The following is a 26,454-nucleotide window of genomic DNA, read 5'->3' on the forward strand; positions in this document are numbered from 1 at the left end:
GCCCCCTCCCCTCTCCTGAGCCGCGGATTTAGAGCCGGCAGGGCAGGAACCTGACGCTGGGGAGAGTGCATTCCAAGGGAGGCCGCCCTCAGACACACCTGGCCAACCCCGCCCGCTCCGCCCGCCCTGCCTGCCCCACCACAGCACTGGGTGCGGCAGGAGCCCTGGATGTGACTTCTGCGGAGGGGGGTTGGGGAGAGGGCCCGGGTCTTCAGGTGTTTGCCGGTCCCAGGGAACCCCCACTCTCTCTCTCCCAATGTTCCAGGCCAAGCTCTCCGCCTCCCCGCCGCCCCCCCCCCCCCAGGCTCCCACTCTCTCTGGAGCAGGGCCGCAGCTGGGAGGCTGGTGTGACAGGGACGCGGACCCTGAGGGTTTTTAAAGCTCAGATGCTGGGGGAGGGGGTGGCGGGGGGATGGGGCAGGGTGGCCCCTGGCCGGGCAGAGGCAGAGCTCTGGCTCCTGTATTTCCTCTGAGGCCAAGGGCACAGGTGGGTGCCTGGGAGATTGCACTGGAATCTGTCTAAAGGCGGGGTGACCATGGGGGGGGGGTGCTCGGCCCTGGGTGAGACCCTGCTCCCCACCCTCTCCCTCTGGACACTCCCTCTACCCAGTGTCTGTCCTTATGCCCAGGGCTGCCCCTTGGCCCCTGGAGTTGGGACTTAAAGCCGCTGCAAGTCTCGGAGCCGAAGCCGAAGCCACAGGAGCTGCCAAAGGAGCGGGCTCGCGGCAGCCCCCGGGCCTTTGCAGCGCCTCCCACCGCCCGGAAGGCGGCCTCCACCTTCAGCTCCTCCGAGGCCGCAGAATTCCCTCCGCCACCCCACACTGTGCCCCAGTCCGGGGTCCGAGGTTGTTTTACCTATAACCTGCCCATCTGGGTGTGGTCTGGCTCCCTCCACTGTCAGCTCCAGGGTCTGGCCACTGGCTGGCCTCCCGCCTGTACCCCAGCGCCTGGCCCTCAGCGGCCCCGGGCGCGCAGGACCAGCGGGAGGAAGGGGAGGAGGAGGGGCGGGGGCGGGAGGAGCGGGCCGGGCTCGGGGGCCTTGCGGGCGGGGCGGCGCCCCCGGACCCGGCGGCCCGCAGCTCCAGGCGCTCGCTCGGCGGGCGCGGGGCCGGCCGGCAGGTGGCGGTGCGCCCTCGGCTGCGCGCAGGCGGCGGGGAGCGGCGAGTCCCTCCTCCCGCGCCCTCCCCGCCCCGCTCCTTTCTCTGCTTCTCGCTCGCGCTCCCCCGTGCCCTCGGCTCTCGCGGCAGCGGTCTCCCTTGTCCGAGCCGCCCCGCCGCCACCCCTCTGCGCCCATGGCTCCCCGGGGGCCCCCGCGCACCCCGAGGGGCCCCGGCCCGGCCGCCGGAGCTCCAAGACCCGAGGCGCCGCCGCCGCTGCCCCGCTCCCCGCGCTCCCGGCCGCTCCTGCTGCTGCTGCTGTTGCTGCCGCTGCCGCCGGCCGCCTGCGGGGCGGCGGGGCGCTCCCCCGAGCCTGGGCGCCGGGGTCCCCCCGTCCAGCTGACCCGGTCCCCGTCGGGCCCTCTCGCGGGGCGAGCCCTGCCCGGTGGCGGCGAAGACGGGCCGGAGCGCGGCGACCCGCGTCCCGCTCCCGGTCCCGGCGAGGACCGAGCCCCCGCCGCGGGCCAGGGGCGCTGGGTGCGGGCGGCGCCGGGAACCGGAGCGACTTCGCGGGCGCAAGTCTCGCTCACCAGCTCGTCGTTCGTGCTCAAGGGAGACGCGACGCACAACCAGGCGATGGTGCACTGGACGGGCGAGAACAGCAGCGTAAGTGACCTCTGCGCGCCCGGGGTCCCCGCCCCGACACCTTGGAGCCCCCCACTTCCGGGCCGCCCGGCGGTCACCTGGGCGTTCCTGCTACTTGGGGACGCGATCGGAGGCTCCCCTGCTGGCCTCCGGCCACCGGTTACTTGGGGAGAGGGGGCGCATTGCCGCAGATTCCTGGGATCCGGGGCCCCCGCGGGGCGCCCCCGGGTCCGTAGGGTATCCCCCAACTCGGTGTTGCGCCTCCGTAGCCGTCAGCCTCCACCTCCCCGCTCAGAGGCGCGTTCTGGGATTTGGCTCCAGCACCTCCTCCGCCTGGTCAGCCTGGGACCTGCTCAGGGCACTCTGTGGGCTCCCGGGCTTTCCTGGTCAGCTTGGCGCCCGATTCTGGGGCCACCCCTCTCCCCGGTTACCCTCGTGTGACCCACGGCTACCTTGAGGTCTGGCCGTGGGATGCATTTGGATGCCCAGGGACCTGGGTACCCACTGAGCTGGTGCCCCCCTTGCTCTGTACCTGCGTCTGCAAACTCCCCTCCACCCCGCCCCCCGCTGTGGGCCCTGCCACGGTGGCCGCCTCCCTCTGGAAGTTCAGCAGACACCCCTTCACTCCTTCCCCACGGCCACTCCTGCTGGGGTCCCCTGTGCCTCCCCCACCAGCGCAGAGGTTCCCCATCCTTTTTGGAGTTGCGCCTCAGGACTTGGGGATCCCCTTGTATTCTCCCCTCCCCCCGGGAGCCGACGGTCACTCTGGAGTCCCCTCCAGGCAGCCCTGGGGGTCATTACAGTGTGAAGAGGGGGTGGTGCCGGGAGGTGGCAGCTGTTTTCGTGTGTGTGCGTGTGTGTGCGTGTGCATGTGCACGTTTGTGTGTGCGTGTGCACGTTTGTGTGTGCGTGTGCGTGTGCACGTGTGTTTGTGTATGGCTGGTTGTATGGGGAGGGGACGTGGCAATCTCTGCCCACTGCTGTTCATGGGGTCTCCCCAGTGGCTGACTCCCAACTCTCATCCTTGACCACTGCTCCCCAAAGTTCTGAGGAGGCTGCCCAGGGTGGGACCCCTGCGTGCTCTGGGGGGGGCACCTGCCTGGGTGCTTCTCTCTCCAGGAAAGGGCTCTAACCCCAGCTAGGTGGCACTTCCCCCTCCCCCTTGGTGAGGGCTCTGCTGGGGGCGGCGGATGAGCATGTTGGGGGCACCTGATGGGCCTGGCTGCTTGAGGGCCGGGTTCTGCCCCCCCCCCCCGCCACCTGCCGGGGCTGCCTGCGCGGACCCCCAGTCTCTGGTGTTTGACTAGAACCCCTGGGAGGGGGTGCGGAGCTGACTTCCTGGGTCCACCGGGCAGCAGGGGCAGCGGGTGCTGAGGGGGTGCTTCACGGAGGGGAGCAGGCACCCCCTCCCCACCTGCATCTTGAGAGGAGTCACCGGCCGGCTGTGCAGCGGGCCCAGCCCTTTGCTCGCCCAGGGCTGGAGGACCAGCCGTGCTGCGTGCTGGGCTGTAATTTCCTGAGTGAGAGGTAACCAGGCCAGTGACTCAAAAGGACAAATAGACCTGGAGGCCGTGCTGTGGGGCCAGATGCTCAGCCAAGCCCCCCCCAACCCCCCCAGTGTGGGCCCAGCGGCTTCCTGCAGTCCCTTCGCCACTTTAGCTTCATGAAGGGAAGGGGGGTGAGAGAGGGAAGAGAGAGAGACACCGAGGGGTGCAGACCCAGCCCCGCGGTGGGCCCAGTGCCTCAGGACTCCCCGTCACCTAGCGCCCCCCCTGCCCCCCTCCCCAGCCCTGCCCATTCTCAGCAGGGAGCCCGAGGCTGGTGGCTTCCCTGGAGAGAGTGAGGAGGGGCTGGGGCCAGTGGGCTGGGGTACAGGGGTACTGGGAAGTTCCCCTGAAGGGCCAGGGCCCGCCATCTGTGGCTCGGGGAGAAGTGATGCTGTGGGTCTCAGCTGGGGGACAGCAGGGCCGGGAGCTGGAACGAGCATGTGCAACCATTTTCCTAACCATTGTTTCTCCGTGTTTCCCGGCCCACGATGCCCTCTCCCCCCTTCTCCGCCGCAGCCACCGGCCTAAGGCCTGGGCTCCCCACTTGGTGTCACCTCGCTTGAAAGCACCGGCGCCCAAAGCTACCACCCGCAGGACACGCACTTGAGGCCAGTGTGCTGACAGAATCTCCTAAATGTCCTGTCCCCGCTTGGCCAGGCCCCGAGCCCCGGGGAGCTCGCTCCGCAGACGGCTCCCGGCGCAGACGGCTCCCGGAGCCGGGACGGGGTTTGCCTGACCACGTCCGTCCTTTTCCAAAATGTTAACAGGCATTTGGTGGGAGGGATAGACTTTCTCAGATGGTGCTTAGAGCACCCGCCAAGGCCCCCCTCCCCCCCCCCCCCCCCCCCCCCGCCAAAGGCCGCGAGGCGGCGGCGGGAACCCCTGCGCTTCCCTCCGAGGCAGCGCCCCCTCCGGGAGGCGTGGGAGGGACTCGCTGGGAAGCGGACGCTGCCTTTGTGCCCGCGTTTAGCTGTAGGAACAGAGTGTTACTGTGAAATGGATGTTTCATGGAAGCCGCCAGCGGCCTTTGATGGATGGAGTGGCTGGTGCAGGGCTCCGGGGCTGTGTCCTGAGCTGCCCTGGGGCGGAGAGGTGACTGGAAGGTGGAGAGAGCGCTGGTCCCTGCCTCTGGGGTCGTGGCCTCCAGCTACCCCAGTGAGACTGCTGGGCCCGTCCCAATTTAACTGTTTCTGGGAAATCACGTCTTATTATGCTTATTTTATTTTATTATTTATTTATTTACTTATTTTAAAATAGTTTTTATTGATTTCAGAGAGGAAGGGAGACGGAGAGAGAGTCACTGATCGGCCGCCTCCTGCACGCTCCCCACTGGGGATCGAGCCCGCAACCCGTGCATGTGCCCTGACTGGGAATCGAACCCGGGACCCTTCAGTCTGCTGGCCGACGCTCTATCTATCCGCCGACCCACCGGCCAGGGCGGTTATGCTTATTTTAAATACAGCTCACCTGCGGGCACCCCCTGAGGGCACTAGAGCTTTGATGGACTTGAAAGTGAGCTTGCAGCCGTGCAGCCAGGCCCATGGCTCGGCTTTGTGGCTGCTCATCAGGAGACCAGCCTCCCCCCACCTCACTGCCCGCATCTGCCCGGCGCTGCGTCCACAGGGCTGGGAGGTCGAGGGGGCTGTGAGCGGAGATGATTCCGAGCTGATTATCCGAGGCCTCTTCTCCGGGGTCTGGGGAACCTGGAGAGCCAGAGCGCCGATCGGGAGCGCGGAGCCCTGAAGGTGAGCAGGGGCATGACGCCTGCCGGTGACCAGCCCCGAGGGCCACCAACGCCAAGTGCCATAGACCGTGGGCTACAGCAGAAGTGCACCCCCCAACCCCCGCCCAGAGGCTGGGACCCAGGACCAGGTGCCGGGGGCGGCTCCTCCCAAGGCCTCTCCTTGGCGTGCCGACGGCCGTCTCCTCCCTGTGTCCTCACGGGTCGTCCCTGTGTGTCCGTGTCCTCATCGCCTTTACTAATAAGGACACCAGTCCTGTTGGACCAGGCCCGTCGCGATGACCTCACGTTGCCTCAGTTCTGTCTCTGAACAGCCCCATTCTGAGGCCTGGGGTTAGGACTGAGCGTATGGTTATCATGGGGGCACCGTTGGCCCATAGCAGCGGGGAGGCGGCTCAGTTACCTCCGCACCCCCGAGCTTAGCACGCGGAGCTCAGAGGGGTCCGGTGGGGAGGAGGGTGGCCACGGACAGCCAGGAGCCTCGAGTTGACGGCAGCTCCTACTGGCTGAACCTGCGGCTGGAGTGAGGGTGGACGCGCGGGTGGTGGTGATTGGCGCCTAATGAGGCTCCAGGGCTGCGGCCGGGGTGTGGGCACCGAGGCCCAGAGAGGCGAGGAGGCATCTGCCCAGGACCCCGGCTGGCGAGGGCGGGGCCGTGGAGCAAGACCTGTGGATGCTCAGAGAGGGGGTGATGCCTGGGCCGGGGCCGGGGGGTGCGGAGGGAGAGGAGAGAGGCCCGAGTCTGCAGTGAGGACAGGACAGGTGAGAAGAGGCCTCAAGCTAGCCCTCAAACCAGCTGCTTTCTAGAGGGCGTGAGGTGCTGGGGGTACAGTGAGAGCGAAGCCCCTGTCCTGGTGAGACACCGGGTCTAGACCAGCGGTTCTCAGCCTGCGGGTCGCGACCCCTTTGGCGGTCAAACGACCCTTTCACAGGGGTCGCCTGAGACCGTCCTGCATATCAGATATTTACATGACGATTCATCACAGTAGCAACATGACAGTGATGGAGTAGCAACGAAAATAATTTTATGGTTGGGTCACCACATGAGGAACTGTATTTAAAGGGCCACTGGTCTAGATAGACTATCCGGCGCCCTGCGATTCTGCACCAGGGAAGTCAGGGAGGACTTCCTGGAGGAGGTGACGACCCATGGTAGAGTCGGCTGAGCAGGAGGTGGGGTGGTGAGAGGACGAAGGCCGAGGGGGAGGGAGAACCTGCAGCGCGCTGGGCAGAGAGAGGACCCGGCCATCCGTCAGGAAGCCTGGCTCCGGGGCGTGAAGACAGCCCCATTAATAAAGTTCCTGCCCACATTGCACAAATCTCCCTTTGCTTTAATAAAGCGCCTGTTTAATTTGTGGCTGCGCGAGGGCTCCTGGGAGTGTTTTAAAGAGGCCATGAATTAGCGCCGTTCTCCCACGCGCCCCTTCGGGGTGGAGTGCGGCCGGCGCACGGCCCTTCGAAAGCACGGCCGTTATTTAAATTTTACTTTATTATAATTTGTCAGCGGCCGCGGAGCGTCCCGAGGCCGAGGTCAGGGCGTGAAGCGGGGGAGCCACGGAGTGAGCTGGGCAGGCCCGAGCGTCCCTGTGCCTGCTCCGTGCGTCCCTGTGCCTGCTCCGTGTGTCCCTGTGCCTGCTCCGTGCGTCCCTGTGCCTGCTCCGTGCGTCCCTGTGCCTGCTCCGTGCGTCCCTGTGCCTGCTCCGTGCGTCCCTGTGCCTGCTCCGTGTAGCCGTCCCCTCTCTCAGCCTCCAGAGAGCCAGTTACTTAGAGATCCTGGCAAGCGCCCGTGTCGCCCTCCCCTCCCAGTCCCGGGGCGCCTGGGAGCGTCATGGAGTGCGAGGGGCGCTGGCGACCTGAGGAGCCGTCCAGGGCCCCCGCCCCCCCCCCCCCCCCGTGTGGCACCCTGGCTCTGCCCTGGGGACAGCAGGGCCTCCGGATCTGTCCAGCCTGCTCTGGCTGCAGGGGGGGGCGGGGCCCTTTGAAAGCCTCCTGTGGGTGTGAACTTGGCTTCCGGCGTGAATGTGAACTGCCCCAGGGCTTGTAAACTGCGGACTCGCGCGTATACACACACACACACACACACACACACACACACACACACACACACACACACACGCTCCGGCCAGACGGTGGCTGCGAGCGGGTAGCCCGCCAGGGGCAGCAGGAGCATCGCCTCTGCTTAAGCCACGGTCGGGGCACCTCCCAGAACACAGGGCATGCTCTCCCTCTGTGTCCCACTGAGCCCCGTTTGCCATTTTAGAAATTTCATGGGGCCCTTGCATGTGAGCGCTCACCGGAGAGCTGAGAAAATGTCAGCTCCGATGTTCTTTTGAGGTTAGAGAAGTTCCCTCTATTTTGCATTTCAGTGGCAGCCAGCTCCTGTGTTTGCACAGAAAATGACAATCATTTAATTAGTTTCTTCTCACACCAGCTTGAAGATCTCAAAATAACAGCACTCTCCTTCCTCAGTCATTTTCATGCAAAAGCAGATAATTTCTTGCAACGCGGTGCTTGCCCAGCTCCTGCAGGGCCCAAGCAGGGCCCAGCTCCCAAGGCCACTGTTGGGGGCAGGTGGGGGGGAGAGAGGGGGACGGGGGGCGGCGCTATTCGCATCCGTTTCACCTCAGAGGGTGTTGGCGAGGCCTGCGCCTGCGTGTTTCTGAAGCGTCCGTCGCAGCGATAGCATCTCCCAGGCTCAGCCGGAGGTGGCGTTTGCCAGGGTCCCCTCGAGGCTCCGGCCTCTGGCGCCACTTTCTCTCACAATAGCAGGTCTCGGCATTTCCACGCGTGGTGCCCTGACCCCGGCGGTCGCCACGGGGCGTTCACGCGCCCCCTGCTGAGCCCGCACGTCACTCCTCACCCCAGTCAGCTCTGGAAACAGCCCTGCAAAGTGGAGGCGGCTCTTGTCTTCCCAGACAGGCACGTTCCTGCACCCGGGGCGCCTGAGCCACCGAGCGGCCCGCGCCGCGCTGCGAGTTCCCGCACTCGGAGCCCAGCGCGCGTTTTGTAGCGCAAGAGATTTTTTTATACTTTTTTGTTTTTTTTAGAATATATTTTTTACTGATCTCGGAGAGGAAGGGAGAGGGAGAGAGAAACATCAGTGATGAGAATCATGGATCGGCTGCCTCCTGCACGCCCCACACGGGATCGAGCCCACAACCCGGGCCTGTGCCCTGACGGGGAATTGAACCGGGACCTCCTGGTTCATAGGTCAGCGCTCAACCACTGGGCCCCGCTGGCCGGGTTTATACTTCTTCTTTATTGTTCTTAATTGTGGGAAAACACCAGTAACCTGAGTTTCCATAGTTAGGTGCCCAGGTCCGGTGCATTAGGAAAATTCACACTGTCGCAGCCGTGACCACCACAATCTCCAGAGCTTCCTGTCGTCCCAAACTGACACTCTGTCCCCAGCACACACTCACTCGCATCCCCTCCGCCAGCCCCCGCCGCCCTCCGCGCCCACCGTCTACTTTCCGTCTTTACGAAGGTGACTCCTCTAGGGCCCGCACATCAGCGGATCCTCCAGGGTCTGTCCCGTTGCGTCGGCTTATCTCACTGAGCGGAGTGTCCTCAGGGTTCATCCCAGCTGTGGCATGTGCCAGATGTCCTTCGGGGGGCCAGATGTTTGCTGTCCGTCCATCCCTCCCTCCGTCCGTGGCCACGTGGCTGCCCCCGCCCCTCGGCGTTGTGAGACATTGTGGAGCCTCGATGCCCAAACACCGGCCAGGTCCCTGCGCTCCGCCCCGTGGGCTGTGCCGGAAGCAGGCGGCTGGGCCTGTGACTGCGGCCCGTGTTCATTTTCTGATGGAGCCCGAGGTCTTAGCCACGCAGAACTCACTGTGTCTGCCTTGAGCTTCGCCGCTTGCCGGTGAGCTGCAGGGTTGCCACCCCCAAAGAAACCCACCGCCGTGGGCTCGGAGGAGGAAGACCAGGCGTGAAAGGTGGTGCAGGCCCCGCGGGGGTGGCTCAGCGGTTGAGCGTTGACCCGGAACCAAGAGGTCACCTTGGCGCTTCCCAGTGAGGGCGGGCACGGGGCTGGGATGGGGGCTCGATCCCCAGCAGGGGTGCGTGTAGGAGGCAGCCGATCCAGGATGTTTCTCTCTCATCGAAGTTTCTGTCTCTCTATCCCTCTCCCTTCCTCTGTCTCTTAAAACCAATAAAAACGTTAAAAGAAAAAGTGGTCTCCCGCCTACCGAGGGCCAGTGTGAGACCGGACGAGGAGCCACTTCTGTTTCTGTTTTCTTCTAACACCTGGATTCTGCCGCGTGTGACCCAAGGGAGGGGCTGTCCTTCAGAGCCCAGGAGGCCGGGAACCAGAAACAGGCGGGCGGGTCGGGCGCCTGGCGGGTAGGGAGTCTCGCCGGTCAGTTGGGAGCCTCACCGGTCAGTCGGGAGCCTGGTGGTCAGTTGGGAGCCCGGCGGTCAGTTGGGAGCCTGGCCGGTCAGTTGGGAGCCTGGCCGGTCATTGGGAGCCTGGCCGGTCAGTCGGGAGCCTGGCCGGTCAGTCGGGAGCCTGGCCGGTCACTGGGAGCCTGGCCGGTCAGTCGGGAGCCTGGCCGGTCAGTCGGGAGCCTGGCCGGTCAGTCGGGAGCCTGGTGGTCAGTTGGGAGCCTGGCCGGTCAGTCGGGAGCCTGGCCGGTCAGTCGGGAGCCTGGCCGGTCAGTTGGGAGCCTGGCCGGTCAGTCGGGAGCCTGGCCGGTCACTGGGAGCCTGGCCGGTCAGTCGGGAGCCTGGCCGGTCAGTCGGGAGCCTGGTGGTCAGTTGGGAGCCTGGCCGGTCAGTTGGGAGCCTGGTGGTCAGTTGGGAGCCTGGCCGGTCAGTCGGGAGCCTGGCCGGTCAGTTGGGAGCCTGGCCGGTCAGTTGGGAGCCTGGTGGTCAGTTGGGAGCCTGGCCGGTCAGTTGGGAGCCTGGCCGGTCAGTTGGGAGCTGGCCCAGGTGGAGCAGGAGGAAGCCCCCCAAGCCCTGCCTTCCCTGAGGGGGGCAGTTTGCCTTTCAAGTCCAAGCGCTTGGCCTCCTGCTGCTCCTGGGCACCTCTCCCATCGGCTGCCCGCTGACCGGGTGAGCCGTTGTTCTCACTGCGCGGTCCCGCTCCCCGCGGTCTGTTCACTCAGAACCACCTAAGCCATCGATCGGAGCCTCGTTCGGACTCGTCCTCTGGCCGTTGGGTGGGTGGGCGCCCGGTGTTGACTTGGTTCCTGTGTCGGTTGGTTCTTTGTCTGTGACGCGAGGTGGGCCCGGCTCCAAGGACCCCCAGCCTGGCACAGGGGTCCTGCTCTCTCGGTGCCACAGAGCCCCCCACCCAAGGCTGGAGAAGCCCGCGGGACTTCGTCAGGATGTAGCCTTCATAATGAGCATAAAACAAAATGCATAGGATGACAGGGCAGCCAGGCCTGTGGCCGTGAAGTTCCCAGGTTTTAAGAGGAATTTCTTTACTGACGCGCCCGGAGCCAGCAGCAGGCGGAGTCACGTGGGTAGAAATAACGGTAACGCCAGTGGCTGTGGCCGTGGACAGGAGGGGAGACAGACAGACCCGTGGGGATGGTTTCTCTTTCCCGACACCCCAGCCCCCCATGTCCTGGCTCCCTGAGCACCTCCGTGGTCCCCAAGGCCCCTGAGGGTATGGAGTCCAGGAAGGTGGGGTGTCTGTCTGGTCTCTGCTGGCCCCAAGCCTGGTGCTTAGCAGGTGCCCAGTAAACGTATCAGGGGAGTCCAGTGGGAGGGGATCCTGGTCCTGCGGGGCTGGGGGAGCTCAGAGGCCCCGCCCACTTCCCTTCCTGCCAGGACGTTGGAAAGACCCAGGTGGGACGGTAGGGGTAGGTCACCGGACGGTGGGTGCCGGCTGGGGCTCCCTGTGCCACTGCCTGCTGTTCGGAGCCCTAATTATCCCGCCCACCCGCCAAAGAGACTGACGGCGAGGTCTGCTTCCGCCCGTCGCGAGGCTGCCCTCGGTTCAGACGCTGGGGACCCACCGTGATGCCCGGGCAGCCAGGCCTCGGTGTCCCCGCTCCCCTCCCGCAGCCAGGCCTCTGCGGGGGTGCCTTCGAGGGCGCCGGGGCGCTCAGCCGTGAGAAACACGTTTCAAGGTGACGCAGAGGCTTTTAAAATGCAGCCCTGGCCCCAGCCTCACTTATAAAAACAAAACACAGCTCAGAGGAGACGGTTCTGCTGAGCTTTCCCACAAAGATAACCGCGCTGAGGGCTGAGCACGGAGGGGGGGGCGGCGGGGTCTGGGGGCGTCACTCACTCTGTTCCTCCTCCCAGGGGAGTCGCAGGTCTAACACCCGCCCCCCCCCCCCCCCCCCCGCCGGGGAGCCCCGAACGTGGCCTTGCCTGTCACCTTGGCTCTGTGCGGCGAATGTCTTCACAGTCACATCAGCGTTTCCTTCGGGTGATGAGACCGGAGCCAGGCTCTGGAGGCGGTGGCTGGGGGTGGCAGCCTGCCCTCACCCCGGCACCCCCACGCCCCCCTGGGGCCCCGCTCGCGCCCTGGGGTGCTGTGTCCACCTGGCGAGAGGGCCCGGCTCCTGGAGGTTGGGGGGATTCCGCTGGGCTGCTCCCGGCCCTGCTGCGCCTCAGTTTCCTCAGCCCTGGAGGCTCGCAGGCCTGCCCCTGCCCTCCCAGGTCAGGATGGAGCCAGGGAAGGTGTGGCCCCGGCGAGCTCAGCCTGTCCCCCAGGCTCTCAAACTCAGGAATTGGGGGGTGGGGGCAGCTTCTCAGTCGGGAAGACTGCAGTCCCTGCCGGTCAGAAGTTGCTTTTCTTTCTTTTTTTCTTAAATACACTTTTATTTACTTCAGAGAGGAAGGGAGGGAGAGAGAGAGAAACATCAATGATGAGAGAATCATGGATCAGCTGCCTCCTGCACGCCCCACACCGGGGACTGAGCCTGCAGCCCGGGCCTGTGCCCTGACCGGGAATTGAACTGTGACCTCCTGGTTCCTAGGTCGGTGCTCAGCCACGGAGCCACGCCGGCCGGGCCGGGCCCCTGGCTGACACGCAGGCACCATCCGTGAGTGGGAGCGTCTCCAGGCCGCTGTTTCCTGCTCCTGGGCGCCCAGTGGTTTCAGGGAGGATCGGGTGCCAGGTGCCCCTCACCCGCGAGCCCCGGAGCTCATGACGCCCGCGGGGCTGGGCCCAGGCTTGTCGGCCCCCAGGACGGTTCAGAGAGGGTGTGGAGTGGGCGTCTGTTCCTTCTGCAGCAGATTCCCTCCCAGGATCCTGGGCGGGACCCTCCACCAGCTGGGAGGGGTGACGGGTCGGGCAGGCGGGGTGAGGGGAGCCAGGGTTCTCGTGAGCTGGTGGTCAGGGATCCAGCCCGCAACCTGGGCATGTGCCCTGATGGAATTGAACCGTGATCTCCTGGTGCATAGGTCGATGCTCAGCCACTGAGCCTCACTGGCCAGGCGGTGAATGGAGCCTCCCGCGCAGCCCTGGCTGGCAGCTCCCGGGCTGGAGTGGCTGGAGCGGCTCCCGGTGGTTTCTCTCTCTCTGACCCTGAGCCGCGAGGTCGTGCAGGGAGCCCTGGGGGTGGGCTCCCTCTGCCAGGACGCCGCGTTGTTTTGGTGCCTCCGCCTCCAGCCCCAGCCTTGCCGTCTGGCAGGACTCGCGGGAGCAGGTGAGTCACAGACGGGCCTCTTCTTGTCTCCCGGGCGGGGAGCCAGCCTCCGCTCACAGCCCCTCTGCCAGGGGACAGCTGTCGGGGGGAGGCGGCTCCTTCCGCATGCCACGTGGGCACTGCTGTGTGAGCGCATCTCCGGGGGGTAGTCCCGCCAGAGACTCACAGGGTCTCTGAGTTCCTAGGGTGCTTCGCGGTCCCCCCCCTGCCCGCCCCCCGTCCCCCTGGGATTCCCTCCAGCGACGGGAGGCTCACCCCTTCCCCAGACGGCACATTCCAGGGTGTCTGGTCGCTGCGGAGAATGGCGAGGGCAGCAGGGAGTGGCGTTTCCCGGAAAGAAGACGGTGCTGCAGCCAGTGCCCGGGGAGGGGCCGCCGGGATGGACGGGGAGGAGGCCCGTCTTTGCGGGTGGGGTGTCTGGGCTGCGAGTCTGTTCCACTCATGAACCTCCCGGAGGCTGGGGTGGTGCCGAGGACTGCGGGGGGTGGGGGGTGGGGCGCGTTGCTCCGTCCAATGGCAGACACTGGCAAGCAGGGGAGAGGAGAGGTTGCTTGCCGGGTCTGTGTGAGAGGTGACCTCTGCCCCAGCCCGGGGCTGGTACACCTGGCGGGGCGATGGGGCGTCCTCGCTGCAGCCCTTCCCCGAGGCCACGCCTCCTGTCGTGGCTCCCGTGGCGGCTGGAGACCACACAGATGCATCTCTTACAGCTCTGGGGGTCGGTGCGCTGGCTAAGCAGAGTGGGGGTGGGGCAGGGCTGCAGCCTCTGGAGGCTCCGGTGGGGGCCGGGGGAGGGTCTGTCTCCTTTTCAGCTTCTAGGGGCGCCCACATTCCTTGGCTCTCGCTGCATCACCCCGAGCTCTGCTCCACCCTCACAGGGCCTCCCCGCTGCGAGGTCCCTTCAAGGTGATACGTGCTCGGGCTGCAGGCACTGGGATGCGGGCATCTTTGGGGGCAGTTGTCACCACGCTGCCAGCCTCGCCTCTCACCAGCCTCCCCCTGGCCTGGGTACCGCAGCCCTGACCACTGCTCTCGGCCCCTCCCTCCCCTTCTCGCTCTGGCCTGGAACCTTCCGGCCCGGCCTCCTACCCCCGGCCTCCCTGCTCTTGCTCCCACGTTGACACCCCGCACACGTCTCCCCTGGGACAAGCACATGTAGCCCCTTAGCCTGACATCGGGCCTTCCGTCCTTCCTGCGTCTCGACCAGCGTGGGGTCCCCATGGCACCCACAGCCTTTCCCACGAGCTCCGAGCCTACGCGCTCTTACTGAGGATGAAGGTTTCAATCCGCCGGGAGGCGAAATTCGGCGCAGATATTTATGGAGCATCTGGAATGGGAGGCGGCCCCGGGGTGGGGCCGGGGTGTGTGTGACTGCCAGGTGCCTGCGCCCGGGCCTCTGCCGCCAGGTTACTTACTATTTTGTCGTGTGCGGGTCTGTGTGGGGACACGGGGTAAGTAGAGAAGGAAGGATGCCCCCGGGTAAATGACCGGCAGGAAGAGAAGCCGCGAGGAGGCTCGGAGGGCGGGCGGGAGCCGCGAGGACCTTGGCGGGGCCGCGGGGCTCACGGCGCTGCTGGGGTCTCGAGTGGATGCCTGCTGTCCTGGGACGGCCATGGTTGAGCGGTTTGGGGGATGGTTGAGAGCCCGGGAGAAGGGTCAGCTGTGCTGAGTGGGGGTCATGGTGACAGGCTCCCAGGCCTGCCCCCCACTGTTAGCCGAGTGACGCCAGCAGGTCACCACGCCCCCACCCCAGGCCGCTTCCCCGCGTGCCTGTGCGTGACCGCCAGGTGGGCCGAGCCGCTGGCCGCCGGAGCTGGGAGGGTGCCGCCCGGAGCAGAAGTCCATCTGGGAGGCGTGTGAGCCTCGGACTTGGCTGAGATGGGCGGTGGATTAAACAGTTAAACTCAACAAGGAGGGTCTGTGCTCCTGATTGCACTTGGCCTCCAGGTCGGCCGGCCCCTCCCACGCGCTCTGTACGCGGATCCGGCGCCTCCTCTCGTGGCCCCAGGAAGGCGCGGTGGCCAGAAAGGAAATGACTTGCAGGTGGGGCCTATTTTTGCCGCGGCGGGGACCCCACTGTTAATTACTGAGAAATCACACGAGGCTTTTTACCCTGAAGTTTTTGGGGGCTCAGCTTTCCATAGATACTAACTATGGTCATTAGCTTCGCCGCCCCTGCCCCCCGAAATCATTCCCTCCCAGGAGACGAAGGGCGTTTGAAACGCTGCGCCCGCTGAACACGGTGCACATCCTTCCCTCCGCCTCTGCTCGGTGCTCGGGAGGGAGGCGAGGTGGGGGATTTAGGACGCTTGAGCCTGTGCTGTCTGTGACCGAAGGCTGGTTCCATCCTGTGCGCATGTGCAAGACTCTGAGGCCAGCGGGGAGCTGATGTCGAGGGTCCAGGAAGCAGCCCTTTAATACTGGGGACGTGCGTGCTAGGAAGAGCCGCGTCTCTAACCAGATACCCCCGCCCAGGTTCATGGCGGCAGACACACCCTGGGCTCCTGTGCATGCATTCGGGGTAGAATGCCAAGTCCCCCTGCGGCTCATCACCCGGTCCTCCCGCTCCACCCCCCCTGTCCCCTGCCTCTGCCTTCTGCTGTGCCAGCTCACTCAGCGGCTGGGACCTGCTGGACCCCCCGCCCCCCGTCTCAGAGCCTGTGTCCCCCAATTCCTTCTCACTTGGGGGACTCCTCCACAAAGTCTCCCGGCCACCTCCTTAGCTGTGGCCTCCGGTTCTCCACCCCCGCCTCCTGGTTATGCCCTTGATTACATTCTGCTGTTTGCTTCTGGTTATCTTTTTGCCCGTGATTCTGTGTGTGCGTGTATGTGTGCATGCGTGTGCGTGTGTGTGTGTGTGTGTGTGTGAGAAATGGTGGTGACCCGAAGGCAGGGACATGTCAGACTGCAGGGCCATGTCGAGTTTGAGGTGCCGCGTGTGACTGCCCGGTGCCGAAGTCCCAGAGACCGAGGGTCCATCTCTGCTGCCGGAGGTGGGGCCCAGGGACCCTGGTGGGACTGGCCGGGACCCTGGGGGCGGCTAACCTGCCGCCACCTCCGAGAACCGCGTGGTGGGCCGGGGATTGGGGGGATTGAGGAGTTCCCAGGGCAGACGCCCCGCGTGCAGGCAGGGGCAGCCCGGCCCCAGCGGCCACCCCTCCCAGGCCCCCGTGCCTCCGCGCCCCACTGGCGGTGACACTCGGCGTCCACGTGAACTAGGGCGCGCTGCGCTCCCGGGGCTGAGGCAGCCAGAGGCTTGTGGGGCGGATCTCAGGACTAGTTCCGCCGAAGGTGCTGGTTTAGGACACCAGCCCTCTGGCCGCCCAGCGCGTGGCTCAGTGTTGCAGGAAGTGGGCTGAGGCTGTGGGAGCCGAGGGCCGGGTGCCCTGTGGCCAGGTGGTGGCAGCTCTGCTGGGAGGCCGCCCTGTGGCAGCCGGAGACCGAGGCTGCGGGACGGGAGGTGGCGGGGCCACCCTCTCCGGCTGCTGTTGGGGGTGCAGCACTGGGTCCAGGCCTGCCGCGTCAGCTCAGCATCCTCACCCCGGTCCCAGGCGCTGCAGAGCGGCCGGGAAATCCCTGCGGGAAGGAGCTGGGGGTGCAGGCGCTGCAGAGCCAAAGGGGCGAGGCCCGTTTCCCTAATTCCTGAAGCCAAGCAGGGCCTGGGCGAGTCCCAGGCAGAGCAAGACTTTGCTGCTCCTTCAGGTGACTTTCTGGAAATACCTTAGATCCTCCTGGCCCTGAATTCACAAGATTCAGCAGAAACCCAGACTCAGTGCTCCGGTGGGGGCGCCACCCACACTCACAGGCGGGAGGGGCGCTGTCTGGCTCAGAGCGAGCGGGGGTGGGGGGCGGGGTGGGGGGGTGAGGAGGCCCTGAGCCGAGGCTCGGCCCAGTGCTGGGGGCGGGGGGCCCCGCGTCCCCGCCTGGAGGGGCCTCCCTGGGCTGCGTCCTGGGTGCCGCTTGGGCCCCGGGCGTCTTCCCAGGCGCACGCGTGGCCACTGCGCAGCGGGGACTGACTTGGGGTGTTTGTGTGAAATTTCCAACGCACTGTTGTAGCGCATCGCACGCTTACAGTCCTTGTGTGTTCCCTCATTGCTAGAGAAAGTAAACGAGTAGTTAAGTGACACCCACACAGTTTGGTGTGAAAAAGGGATGATTTTTCAAAACGAAGGAGTGCCCCTGCGTTGTCGGAGGGGGAGGGGGCGTTAACAGGCCAGAAGCTGGGGAATAGATCGCGATGACTCCCGCGGGCAGAGGCCTCACCCATCTAACATCTCATCCGAGGACTCCGCTTCCTCCTGAGCTGGCCCCGCCCGGGGTCCACCAGATGTCCCCAAGTTCTCCTGGGCCAGTGTCGCCTTTGTTGATTTTTGCTTCTCCCCGAGTTGCTGACTGATGTCCTCGAGGCGTTTCCCCCAAGTGTTGGTGTGTCTAGTCTCCCGAGGGTACGTGTTATAAAGACAGAGGCCGGACCCCTCGGGCGCCCTCAGAGTCTGCCTTCGGAGCCAGCGCTGCAGGTGTGGGCGCACACCCCCGGGAGAGCCTGTCCCAGGCCCTGTGGCCCGGGGAGTCGCGGGACTCTGTCCCCCTCAGTGCCCTCCCTTTCAAGCTGTCTGAGAGCGTGGTCGGAATTGGGGGCCGGTGAGCATCACCCCACATCGCCTGCCACTGAGCGGCCCATCGCTGTGGAGTGACGTCAGGACCGAGGCCTCACCCGGCACCTGCCACGCACCAGGCATGGGGTGCAGAGAGATGCCTTGTTGGGGGGGACCGTGCGTGTGCTGGTCCCGCGCTGGGAAGGGGCAGAGACGGGCGCCCTGGCACCCTCTGTGGTCGGGAGCAGCGACTGGGGACAGCTGTAGTCTGAGCTCCTGCGCGTGGCGGCGGCCGGTCGGGGGCTGGCGCTGGGCCCTGGAGGCTGCATAGATCCATTCTCCTCTTCATGAGGTTTCGGCCGCCGCCTGCACGCCCCCCACTGGGGATCGAGCCTGCAACCTGGGCAAGTGCCCTGACTGGGAATTGAACTGTGACCTGGTTCATAGGTCGATGCTCAACCACTGCGCTCCGCTGGGCGGGCAGGGGCTGTTTTTAAAACCATGGTGAGACATTGGGGCGGTGGCTGGTGAACCCCCAAAGCCACCTCCCAGCCCAGGGGCCCCTGGCTCCTGAATAGGGTGTGCACTGTGGCAGGCGCCGTGCACCCTGTCTCCCCGCCCCAGCCCTGGGGGGTGGCCATCACTCACCTCGTTGGGGCCAAGGCCTGGGGAAGGCTTGTGTCCGTGTCCAAGGTCACAAGGCCCCCGGAGCAGAGTCTGCATCGGAACCCGGGGGCATCTGACCCCCAGCCCGGCTGCTCGGCCCCCGCGTGTCCCCCCGGCAGAGGGTCCAGGCAGGTGGGGACAGAGCCGTGCTGGCTGCGGCACATGCCCCATAGCGCGTGGCTGGTGCCGTCCTGTTTGCTGAAGGGTTAAATCCTGGTGTGTGTGTGTGTGTGTGGGGGGCAGCCCCAGGGGGAATGAAGAGCTGGGCCCGTCCCCCAGGCCCCTAATCCCGGGCCATCTGCCCCCCTCACAGGTGGGGGTGGGCAGCAGAGACCCAGGGGCTCTGGTGGGCGGAGCCAGGCTCGCTCTGTCTGGGGGGGCAGGGGGACCACACCTCCCCGTCTTCAGGTCTCCTGATCGCCCAGATCACAGCGTCCTCCCCAGGACACGCTCTTGGCCGTCAGGGGTCAGGACTCTGGGGCTGAAAGAGCCGGCGAGGCTTAGGCCTGTGGACGGTGGTGGCGCCGTGATGAGCGTGCTCTCCCGGTTCACGCACGTGACGCACCTGCCCGGTCCACAGGCAGGGCCCTGGCCGGGACCCCCTGCGGCGGAGGTCGGAGCCGGCACAGCACCTGTCCCCGGGGGAGCTCCTTGGGGCGCCGCCCGGAGCCTGGACCTGTGGCTGGAGCTGGGACCCCGGAGCCGGTGAGCGAGCGAGCCGGTGTGCGGCCTCCTTGTCCCCCCACAGAACGGAGGCGGGGGGGGGGGGGGAGTGCGGATTTATCCTTCCCATCGTCTCCCCGCCCCGCAGGGTCCCAGTCCCAAGCTCTTAATTAGCTTCCCTGCCAAGCCTGGCGGTCCGTGACCTTCAGCGCCCGCTCTGCTCCGACATTTCCATTGCCCTCGGCGACAGCCACGGGTCCCGCGCGCCAGCTGCTGCCATTCCTGTGGAGGCTGCGTGCTGGGCGGACACCGCCTTCCCTCCATCCTGCCGGGAGCAGTGTGGGCCCCACCCGTGGGCAGGGACACCGTGGGGCACCCCCATCTGTGGGCAAGGACACTGTGGGGCACCCCCATCTGTGGGCAAGCCCAGGGCGCTTGATCGAGCACAGTCAGCACCAACGGGTGGCCAGGCACGGGGGGTGGGGGGGAGGGGGGGAGGGGGGGAGGTCAGGCCTGGGCAAAGCTCTGCACGTCCGTGTCTGGGAGCGCTGTCCCGGGGACCCTGCCATGTGCTGCGCTGAGACCCAGCGGGAGGCGCAGTGCGGGCGGCGATAGCGGTTCCCCCCCAGCTTGCTGCCCCGCCCGCGCCCCTGTGGTTCTACCCGGGACAGGTCAGTCGTCTGGATGACAGCCCCTCGGCGACACTCCTGCATCGTCCGCGTGCAGAGGGGACACGGGCGGGGGGGGGGGGCGGTGAGGGGGGGCGGGTCTGGCCCGAGCGCGCAGGTCTGCAGAGCAGGAGGGCGGTCTGGTCCCAGGAGTCCGCGGTCAGAGCAGAGAGCTGGGCACCCCCCGGTGGAGGCGCACAGACACGGCGCAGCACCAGGAGGTGTGAGAGGCGCCAGGTGCTTGCATTGCCGGAGAGGAGGCCCCCCAGGCATGAGAGCCCGTGGGAAGGTCTGGGGACGGGCTGGGGGGACCATGGTGACGTGGAAATCCCTTCTCTGTGGCCTCCCAGCAGAGGAGGGCGTGCTGTGAGCCCACCCGTGAGAAAACACGCACCTGTGCACATGCACATGCACACACACGCGCGTCTGTCCACGCGGTGCAGGTGTGCAGTGAACCGCGGAGGGGGATGACATGACGGAAAATGGGGGGCTGGCGTTTCAGGTGCGGTGGGAGAGGAGCACCCGCTGTCAAGGGGGGACCCAGCCATGGGGGGAGGGGCAGACAGCAAGTGCAAAGGGCCTGGGGCGGGAGCGAGGGTGCGTGTTCCAGACCTTTCACCTCGCCCTGAGCTGGTCGCGCTGAGCAGTCTACCTGAGGCCTTACCTGTAACGCCATCTCCCCCGTCTCCCGTCTCCCCCCCCCTTCCCCTTCTCCTGTCGCCCATCCCCCATCTCCCGTCCCTGGGTGAGAGTTTCCAGATGGAGGTCCCGGCTCTGAGACCTGGGCGAGGGGGCCCTGGGTGAGAGTTTCCAGATGGAGGTCCCGGCTCTGAGACCTGGTCGAGGGGGCCGGGAGGTCTGGTGGTCCTGGCGCAGCCGCCCTCGGGGCCTCCGCTGGGTGGGGGTGGTATTTTTAGCCGCCGCCGCAGGAGGCGTTTGGGCCTGGCGTGCAGCCGAGGGCGGAAATAGAAGCGCGGGTTCTGACCGACGAGCAGCAGATGGGGGGCGGCCTCCGTCTTGCTCCCCAGTGAATCTGCTTCAACCACGTGGGCTGCGAAAAACATAGGGGAACCTCTCCGCACGCCGGGAGCCCCAGCCGGGAGCCCTCCCGTGCACCTTCTTATTGAGAGTAGCCCTCTGCCGGCACCGCCCGTCTGTCCACGGAGCGCCTGTCCGGCGGCCACGACCCCGCTCCCAAGGGGACCACCCGCGTCTGTCCTCCCGGATGTGCGGCCAGAGCCCCGGGGGCCGGCCTGGGGTCTCACTGGCTTCTAGTGCTTTCTGTCTTCGTTTATTTCGTTTGTTCCGCGTTTATTGAGTCGCCGCTGGGCAGTGGGCATGCTGCCGTGAGGCCAGCGGGCACCGTGCCGCGCCCTGGAGTGTTTGTCCCGTCCAGCCCCTTGGAGCCTGTTGTCCCCGTAGAGGGACACGCCCAGCCCAGGGGTGTGCAAGGGCGCAGCGGAGTGCTGGGTGGGGGGGGGGGGGTGGCTGCACGCCCCGAGAATCACACCTCGGTCTTCCTGGGGTCTCCTCTGCTTCTAAATTGGAGAGCGAACAAGGAAAGAACAGTTTTAAAGATGCTGCTGGGCTGTGGCCCGCGGGTGTGGCTGCACGCCCAGCACTCCCCCGCCCAGCACTCGAGAGGAGAGCCGTCTGATTTGGAAACAGGCCTCCCCCCGACCTTCCCCCCCAATCATCCCCCCCGACCATCCTCCCCCACCGATCATTCCCCCCCCCGCCCCCCCATGGCCCTTAGAAGCAGATTCCCGTTCAATCCTGGGGGGAATGGCGAGGCCACGTCCACAGAGCGGCATGAGATTATCATAATCGGCCTGTTCAGTGGGCCAGGTGCGCGCAGAAGCATAAGTAAGGGTTGAATTGATTTTGGGTGCGGGTGCTTGGAAACACAGACCTAATTAGAGGAGGTGGTGGAGGCGGGAGGCCTCGTGTGGAGCGACCCCCCCGCCCCCCGGGTGCCACAGGGCTTTGGATGCTGCCGTCACGCAGTTTATCTTGTTATTAAAAGTTCTTTGCTGTGGATGAAGTCAAACCCGGCTGAGTCGCTTCTTTGTAAGAAAATAGAGGCACATGGCCACACTGCTCTGATGCTGGGCCCTGGGTGGGACAGCAGGGGGGCTCCCGTGGAGGCCGCACAGCCCACAGCTCTGTTGGCCACTGGGTGGCGCTGTCAGCCTGGAACAGCTTGGTTGCTGTGTGCATGTGTGTATGTATGTGTGCATGTGTGTGCACATAAGTGTGTGTGTGTGTGCACATAAGTGTGTGTGCACAGGGGGTGGGTAGGGGGAAGCTGGGCCTGGCGCCGTCTCAGGGAGGAGCCCGTGTCTTCCCTGTGTGGGTGAGGGAGTGGGGTGACTAAGACAGCGCCCTCTGCTGTCCGGGTGTGGTGGTGCATTTGACTCCGGCTCCTGCATCCTCCCTGGGGTGCGTGGCTCCCTCTCCCCAGCTCAGGCTGCACACCCCTCCCTGGGTTGGGGCTGAGGAGGCCGGGCCTCTGGGTCCTCCCTGGCTGAGTCCCCCATTCCCCCCACACCCCCACCGCCCGCCCCCACAGTCGCAGCGTCCTCCTCCCGGGCCTCCTCGTGGCGGATGGGCAGCCCTCGCTGCCGGAGCTCCGTGCGCCGCAGGTCCGGGTGGCGTTCTCCAGGGAGACGCAGCTCCCTCCTGGTCCAGGGCAGGGTCCTTCTCGCCATCCCTCAGCCCAGCGGCCCCTCCCTCGCTCCAGGAGACCCTCTGTCGCCATGTCCCTCCCTCCTTCCTGTCCTCTCTGCGGCCATCGGTGCCCACACTCAGCCCAGCCTGCCCGCCCACTTGCAGGGCCGATGGGGACCCATTGGCAGCTCCTGGGCGTCTGCAGGGGACGGGGACAGCGACGGGGTCTGGGTGGGGCCGTGGCCATGAGGTGCCCCCACCTCCTTTGCCAAGGACCCCCTCCGCCAAGAACAGCTGCCCGAGGAGGGACAGGCCTGCCTGGGTCCCGCAGGGCCCGTGACGAGCCCCCAGTGACCCTCACAGAACGCGCTTCCCTCTCTCTCTCTCTCTCTCTCTCTCTCTCCCTCCTGATTGTTTGCCTGGAGGCCGTGGTTTTCCCTTTTGGGCCTTCCTGACCCCCCCCTCCCCCATAGAGGTGGCCCCGGTGCGGTCCCCCGCGGGCTGGCCCTCGGTGTCTTCTCCTCTGACAGCGAAGGAGCTGGAGAGGACGCTCCGCTGGAGGGACGCCTTCCCTGGGCGGGGCTGCTGCTTGGTCTCCGGGCAAGACCTGGTGCCCAGCGGGCAGAGGCTGGGGGGGGGGGCCCTTCGGGTGAGTGGAGAGCAGAGGCCAGCGAGACTCCGGAGAGACCACGCCGCCGCCGGCTGTTCGCAAAGGCCCGGAGCAAGGAGAGCAACTGCCCTGCCCGTGACGGTCACGGCGATGCTGTCCTCCGACTGTTGGGGAAGATGGACGCCGCTCCAGACCTGTCGGACCCAAGGCCACCTCGTTGGTTCCCTCGTGGCGGTCGGACGGCAGCCGGGGGTCAGGCAGGGGTCTCCGCGTGGCGGGCGTGGTTCTCATCTCAGCCGCAGCCCCTCCGAAGGGCGGGGACCCGGCGAAGGGCAGGGACCCGGCAAGTAGTCGCTCCGAGCCGCCACGCGCTGGGCCTGGTGGTGATCCCGGTGCCGTGGGTGCGAGGTGGCACTGCAGGGGCCGGCCTGGGGGCCTGGCGGTGAGAGGCCCTCCCCGAGCCCCGGGAGCCCCTCCCCAGCCCCCAGAGCCCCTCCCTGAGCCCCAGAAGCCCCGCCCCGAGCCCCGGGAGCCCCGCCCCGAGCCCCGGGAGCCCCGCCCCGAGCCCCCTGAGCCCCTCCCCGAGCCCCCGGAGCCCCTCCCTGAACCCCAGGAGCCCCGCCCCGAGCCCCGGGAGCCCCGCCCCGAGCCCCAGGAGCCCCGCCCCAGCCCCGGGAGCCCCTCCCTGAGCCCCAGGAGCCCCGCCCCGAGCCCCGGGAGCCCCGCCCCGAGCCCCGGGAGCCCCTCCCCGAGCCCCGGGAGCCCCTCCCCGAGCCCTAGGTGCGCAGGGGAAAGGAGCCCCTCTGTGCGGACCGGGCTGGGCCCAGCGCTGCCCGACAGCAGCTGACATCGGCGAGGCGAAGCGGGAGCTGCCTTCTCGGGGGCGGGTTTCTCTGCGGAGCGTTTTCCCAGCAAAGCACAGCCGGGAGCCCTTCCTGGGCCCGCAGTTTGACACCTAACGCGCCGCCGGCCGGGCTGCCAGCGAATGAAGGACAAAGTCTGATCTGCGGGGAGCGCGGGCTGGAGGCTGGTAATTAGCCGTGATGGTCGGCTCCCGATTCCGCCAGCTCGCGCCCCCCTCTGCGCTCGCGAGGTCGACGGGGCGGCCGGAGCGCGGGGCCTGCTCGGAGCTCCGCACCCAGGGGCTCTGGCCTGTCCGTTTCCGGGCGGAGTTGGGTCACCCGATCCCGGTCCTGGAGCGGCCTCGCCTTCTCAGCCTGGACCTCGTAGCTTCCTGCAGCGCGAGTGACAGGCCTCCTGGAGGGGCAGCGAGCAAGGCCACGAGCGCACAGACAGCCTGGGGCAGGGGAGGCTGGGCCCCGCGGGGTAAAGGGCGGGACGCTCAGTGACATTCCAGTTTCAGACAGGCAGCAGATAATGTCTGTGGGTAAGGACCTCCGTGCAGTGTTTGGCATGTCCCTGTACTAAAAGCCACTCTGTGTATTTGAACTTCAAATCCAAGCATTGCACGGGGTACCCGGCGCCTGTTTATGTGAAACCCGGATGTAACCGTGGGTCTGGTATTGGGAATTGCTAAGTGTGTGAGCCACCCTCTGCAGCCCGGCTGGGCTCCTTGCATACCAGCCCCCCCTGTCCCCCTGCCTTCCCGCCTCCCCACCTCTCTACATCCCCTGCCCCCCCAGCCCCCTGTCCCCCAGCTCCCTTCCTCCTGCCCCCTGTCCCCCTGCCTCCCTGCCCCATTGCTTCCCTGCCCCCAACACCCCCTGCCCTCTGTCTCCCTGCCCTCCAGCTCCCTGCCACCTCCTATCCCCTCCCCCCTGCCTTCCTGCCCCAATTGCTTCCCTGAACCCAACACCCCTGTCCCCCTGTCCCCCTGCCCCCCATCCCTCTGGCCCCCTGCCCCCCTGCCATGGGGATGCACTTTCTTCTGGGCCGTGCTTGCTCTGCGTGGCGGCTGGCAGGGAGGCAGCCACCCCCTGGGCCCCCTTGCCCATGAGCCCATTGTCTCCCCAGAGCTCGAGCCAGCATTTGGGTGACCTGGTTCCAGGCTTGCTGTGAGTGTGTCTGTGCCGCTTGGGTTGTCACCCCACATCGCTTAACCCAGGGCTCAGCGCCCGGAAAACGCTGGTCGAGGGGGCACTCCCGGGAGCCGGCAGCAGGCTGGCCGCACGGCGGCACCTGCTGGTGGTTCTGGGGGGCCCAGCTGCTCCCCAGGGACTTCCTGTCACTGGGAGTCATGGCTTCAGCCTGCCAGCGCCCCTGCAGACCCCGGGGATTGCACTCTCGGCCGTCGGTCATCGCGTGGAATGCTCTGGTGTGGCCAGCACGAGGGCTGCTCGGAGCATAGAATTGGCAGGGGCTGGGTTTGGGATGTAGGCCTTGGATCAGGCACCGTTGGGGCTAGAGGGTGAGGACACCCTACTCATCTTCCCCCTGCCGGGGGCACGTGAGGTTCGGAGGAAGGGGTCCCCCAGACTGGCCCCAGGTTGGAGACTCACTCTCTGCTCAGGAGGGCATGTAGTCCTACTCGTGACTACGGCGTGTTGTGGTAAAGGAGCCAGTGCAAAGGGAGGCGGTGCGTGGGACGAAGTCCCCAGATACCAGACACGGGCTCCCGAGGGGCCCGTCCAGTGGGGTCCACAGGACACAGTCAGTCCCTCCCCCATCTGAACAGGACCACAGGCGCGGGTAGGACCACAGGTGTGAGTAGGACCAGAGGTGCGGGTAGGACCACTGGGGACCACACCTGTGAAGTGTGCGCATAAGGGACTCAGTGCCCAGGGCTTTCGGGGGCTGGTCGCCTGAGCACCCTCTGCCTGGCAGGCACCCAAGCCCAGCCTCCAGGAGGAAAGCAGGTGTTTCGGCAGAAACCGCACCGTCTGCACGAACAGCTTAGGCCCCGGGAGCTGTGACTATCGGTTGGGGTGAGGGAGCCCTCCCCCATCCAAGTTCCCGACCCTGGCCGGCAGGTGGGCCTCTGGGGAGAGGGGGCCGGCCGCTGCTGCTGACACCCGCCCACACGGAGCCAGCTCCTTCTGCTTCAGGTGCACCCCTGTCAGGGCACCAGGCGCGGCGGCTGGCCGGATGTGCCAGGCGGGCGGGTGGGGGCCCGCAGGGAAACACTGGCCGTTCTTTGTGCCGAGTCATCACCGCCCTGCCACTGAGCCCCCCCCCCCCCCCCCCCCCCCCCCCCCGCCTCTGTGCATCCCGACTCACTCCTGCCAACTCACTCCTGCCGTTCCCACTCGGAGGGGAGGGGGGAGCCCTTGGGAAGGCTGTGTGTTGGAAGCCTTAAATGACGGCTCTGCCAGGAGGGTGGGGTGGGGCATTGCCCTCCAGCGCTCCTCTCCCAGCTCCTGCCAAGCTCCGTCCTGGAGCCCAGGAGGCCCAGCGTGGCCAAAACCCCGGCACTGCTGCGGAGGCACCTCCGCTTGGAACGGTGTGGGGTGAGCGAGCGTCTGGGCTCGGCGCTGACCCGGTGAGTCATCTCGGACCCTCTGCGCCTCCGCACGAAGGCCGCCTGCCGGGGGACGCGCCCCAGGAGTTGAGATCAGCCCATCCCTGGCGGGGCGCCTGCCTCTGCAGAGGAAGTGCCTGTGCCGCAGGCTGCCAGGCCCCGCTCCAGGGCGTGCGTCCTCAGGGCGCAGGGCGGGCGGGGCCTCGGCACTGGGCTCTGAGCACCCAGGGCCCCATGGACCTCCTGGGAAGCCCGTGAGCCCTGGAGACCGCCGCTGGGGTGCTGCCCCTGCACCCCCCCCCACTCCTACCCGCCCACCTCCCCAGACTTGTTTCAACAACTAGGGGAAACCCCGCTCATCAGTTAGGAAAAGCCATTGCAGCCCAGACAGGTGCCTCCCAGCGAGTGTTGTGCTGAGCGCGAGGGTCCCAGTTGTCAGCCACCAGGCCCTGGCGGCCTGCACACAGGATCTCCGGGACTAGAAAGGGGCTGCACCATCGCCCCTCCCCATGGGGCGGCAGGAA

General features: G+C 66.6%; 1 protein-coding gene across 2 annotated transcripts in view; it reads left to right on the plus strand.

Moving 5' to 3' along the window:
- The first annotated feature begins 1,142 nt into the window (after window positions 1-1,142).
- SORCS2 (sortilin related VPS10 domain containing receptor 2) overlaps window positions 1,143-26,454 on the plus strand; it is a 227,484-nt gene continuing 202,172 nt past the window's right edge. The window contains exon 1 of one of the 2 annotated variants that reach the window (XR_009450089.1): window positions 1,143-1,763. Coding sequence is in view for 1 of the 2 variants with exons in the window: in XM_059676365.1 (XP_059532348.1) it covers window positions 1,293-1,763 (471 nt within the window). In the remaining variant the exon portion in view is untranslated. The remainder of the gene's footprint in view (window positions 1,764-26,454) is intronic. The other variant, XM_059676365.1, reaches the window with a different exon arrangement.

Source organism: Myotis daubentonii, chromosome 1 (genome assembly GCF_963259705.1).
Source record: "Myotis daubentonii chromosome 1, mMyoDau2.1, whole genome shotgun sequence".
Classification (NCBI taxonomy): domain Eukaryota; kingdom Metazoa; phylum Chordata; class Mammalia; order Chiroptera; family Vespertilionidae; genus Myotis; species Myotis daubentonii.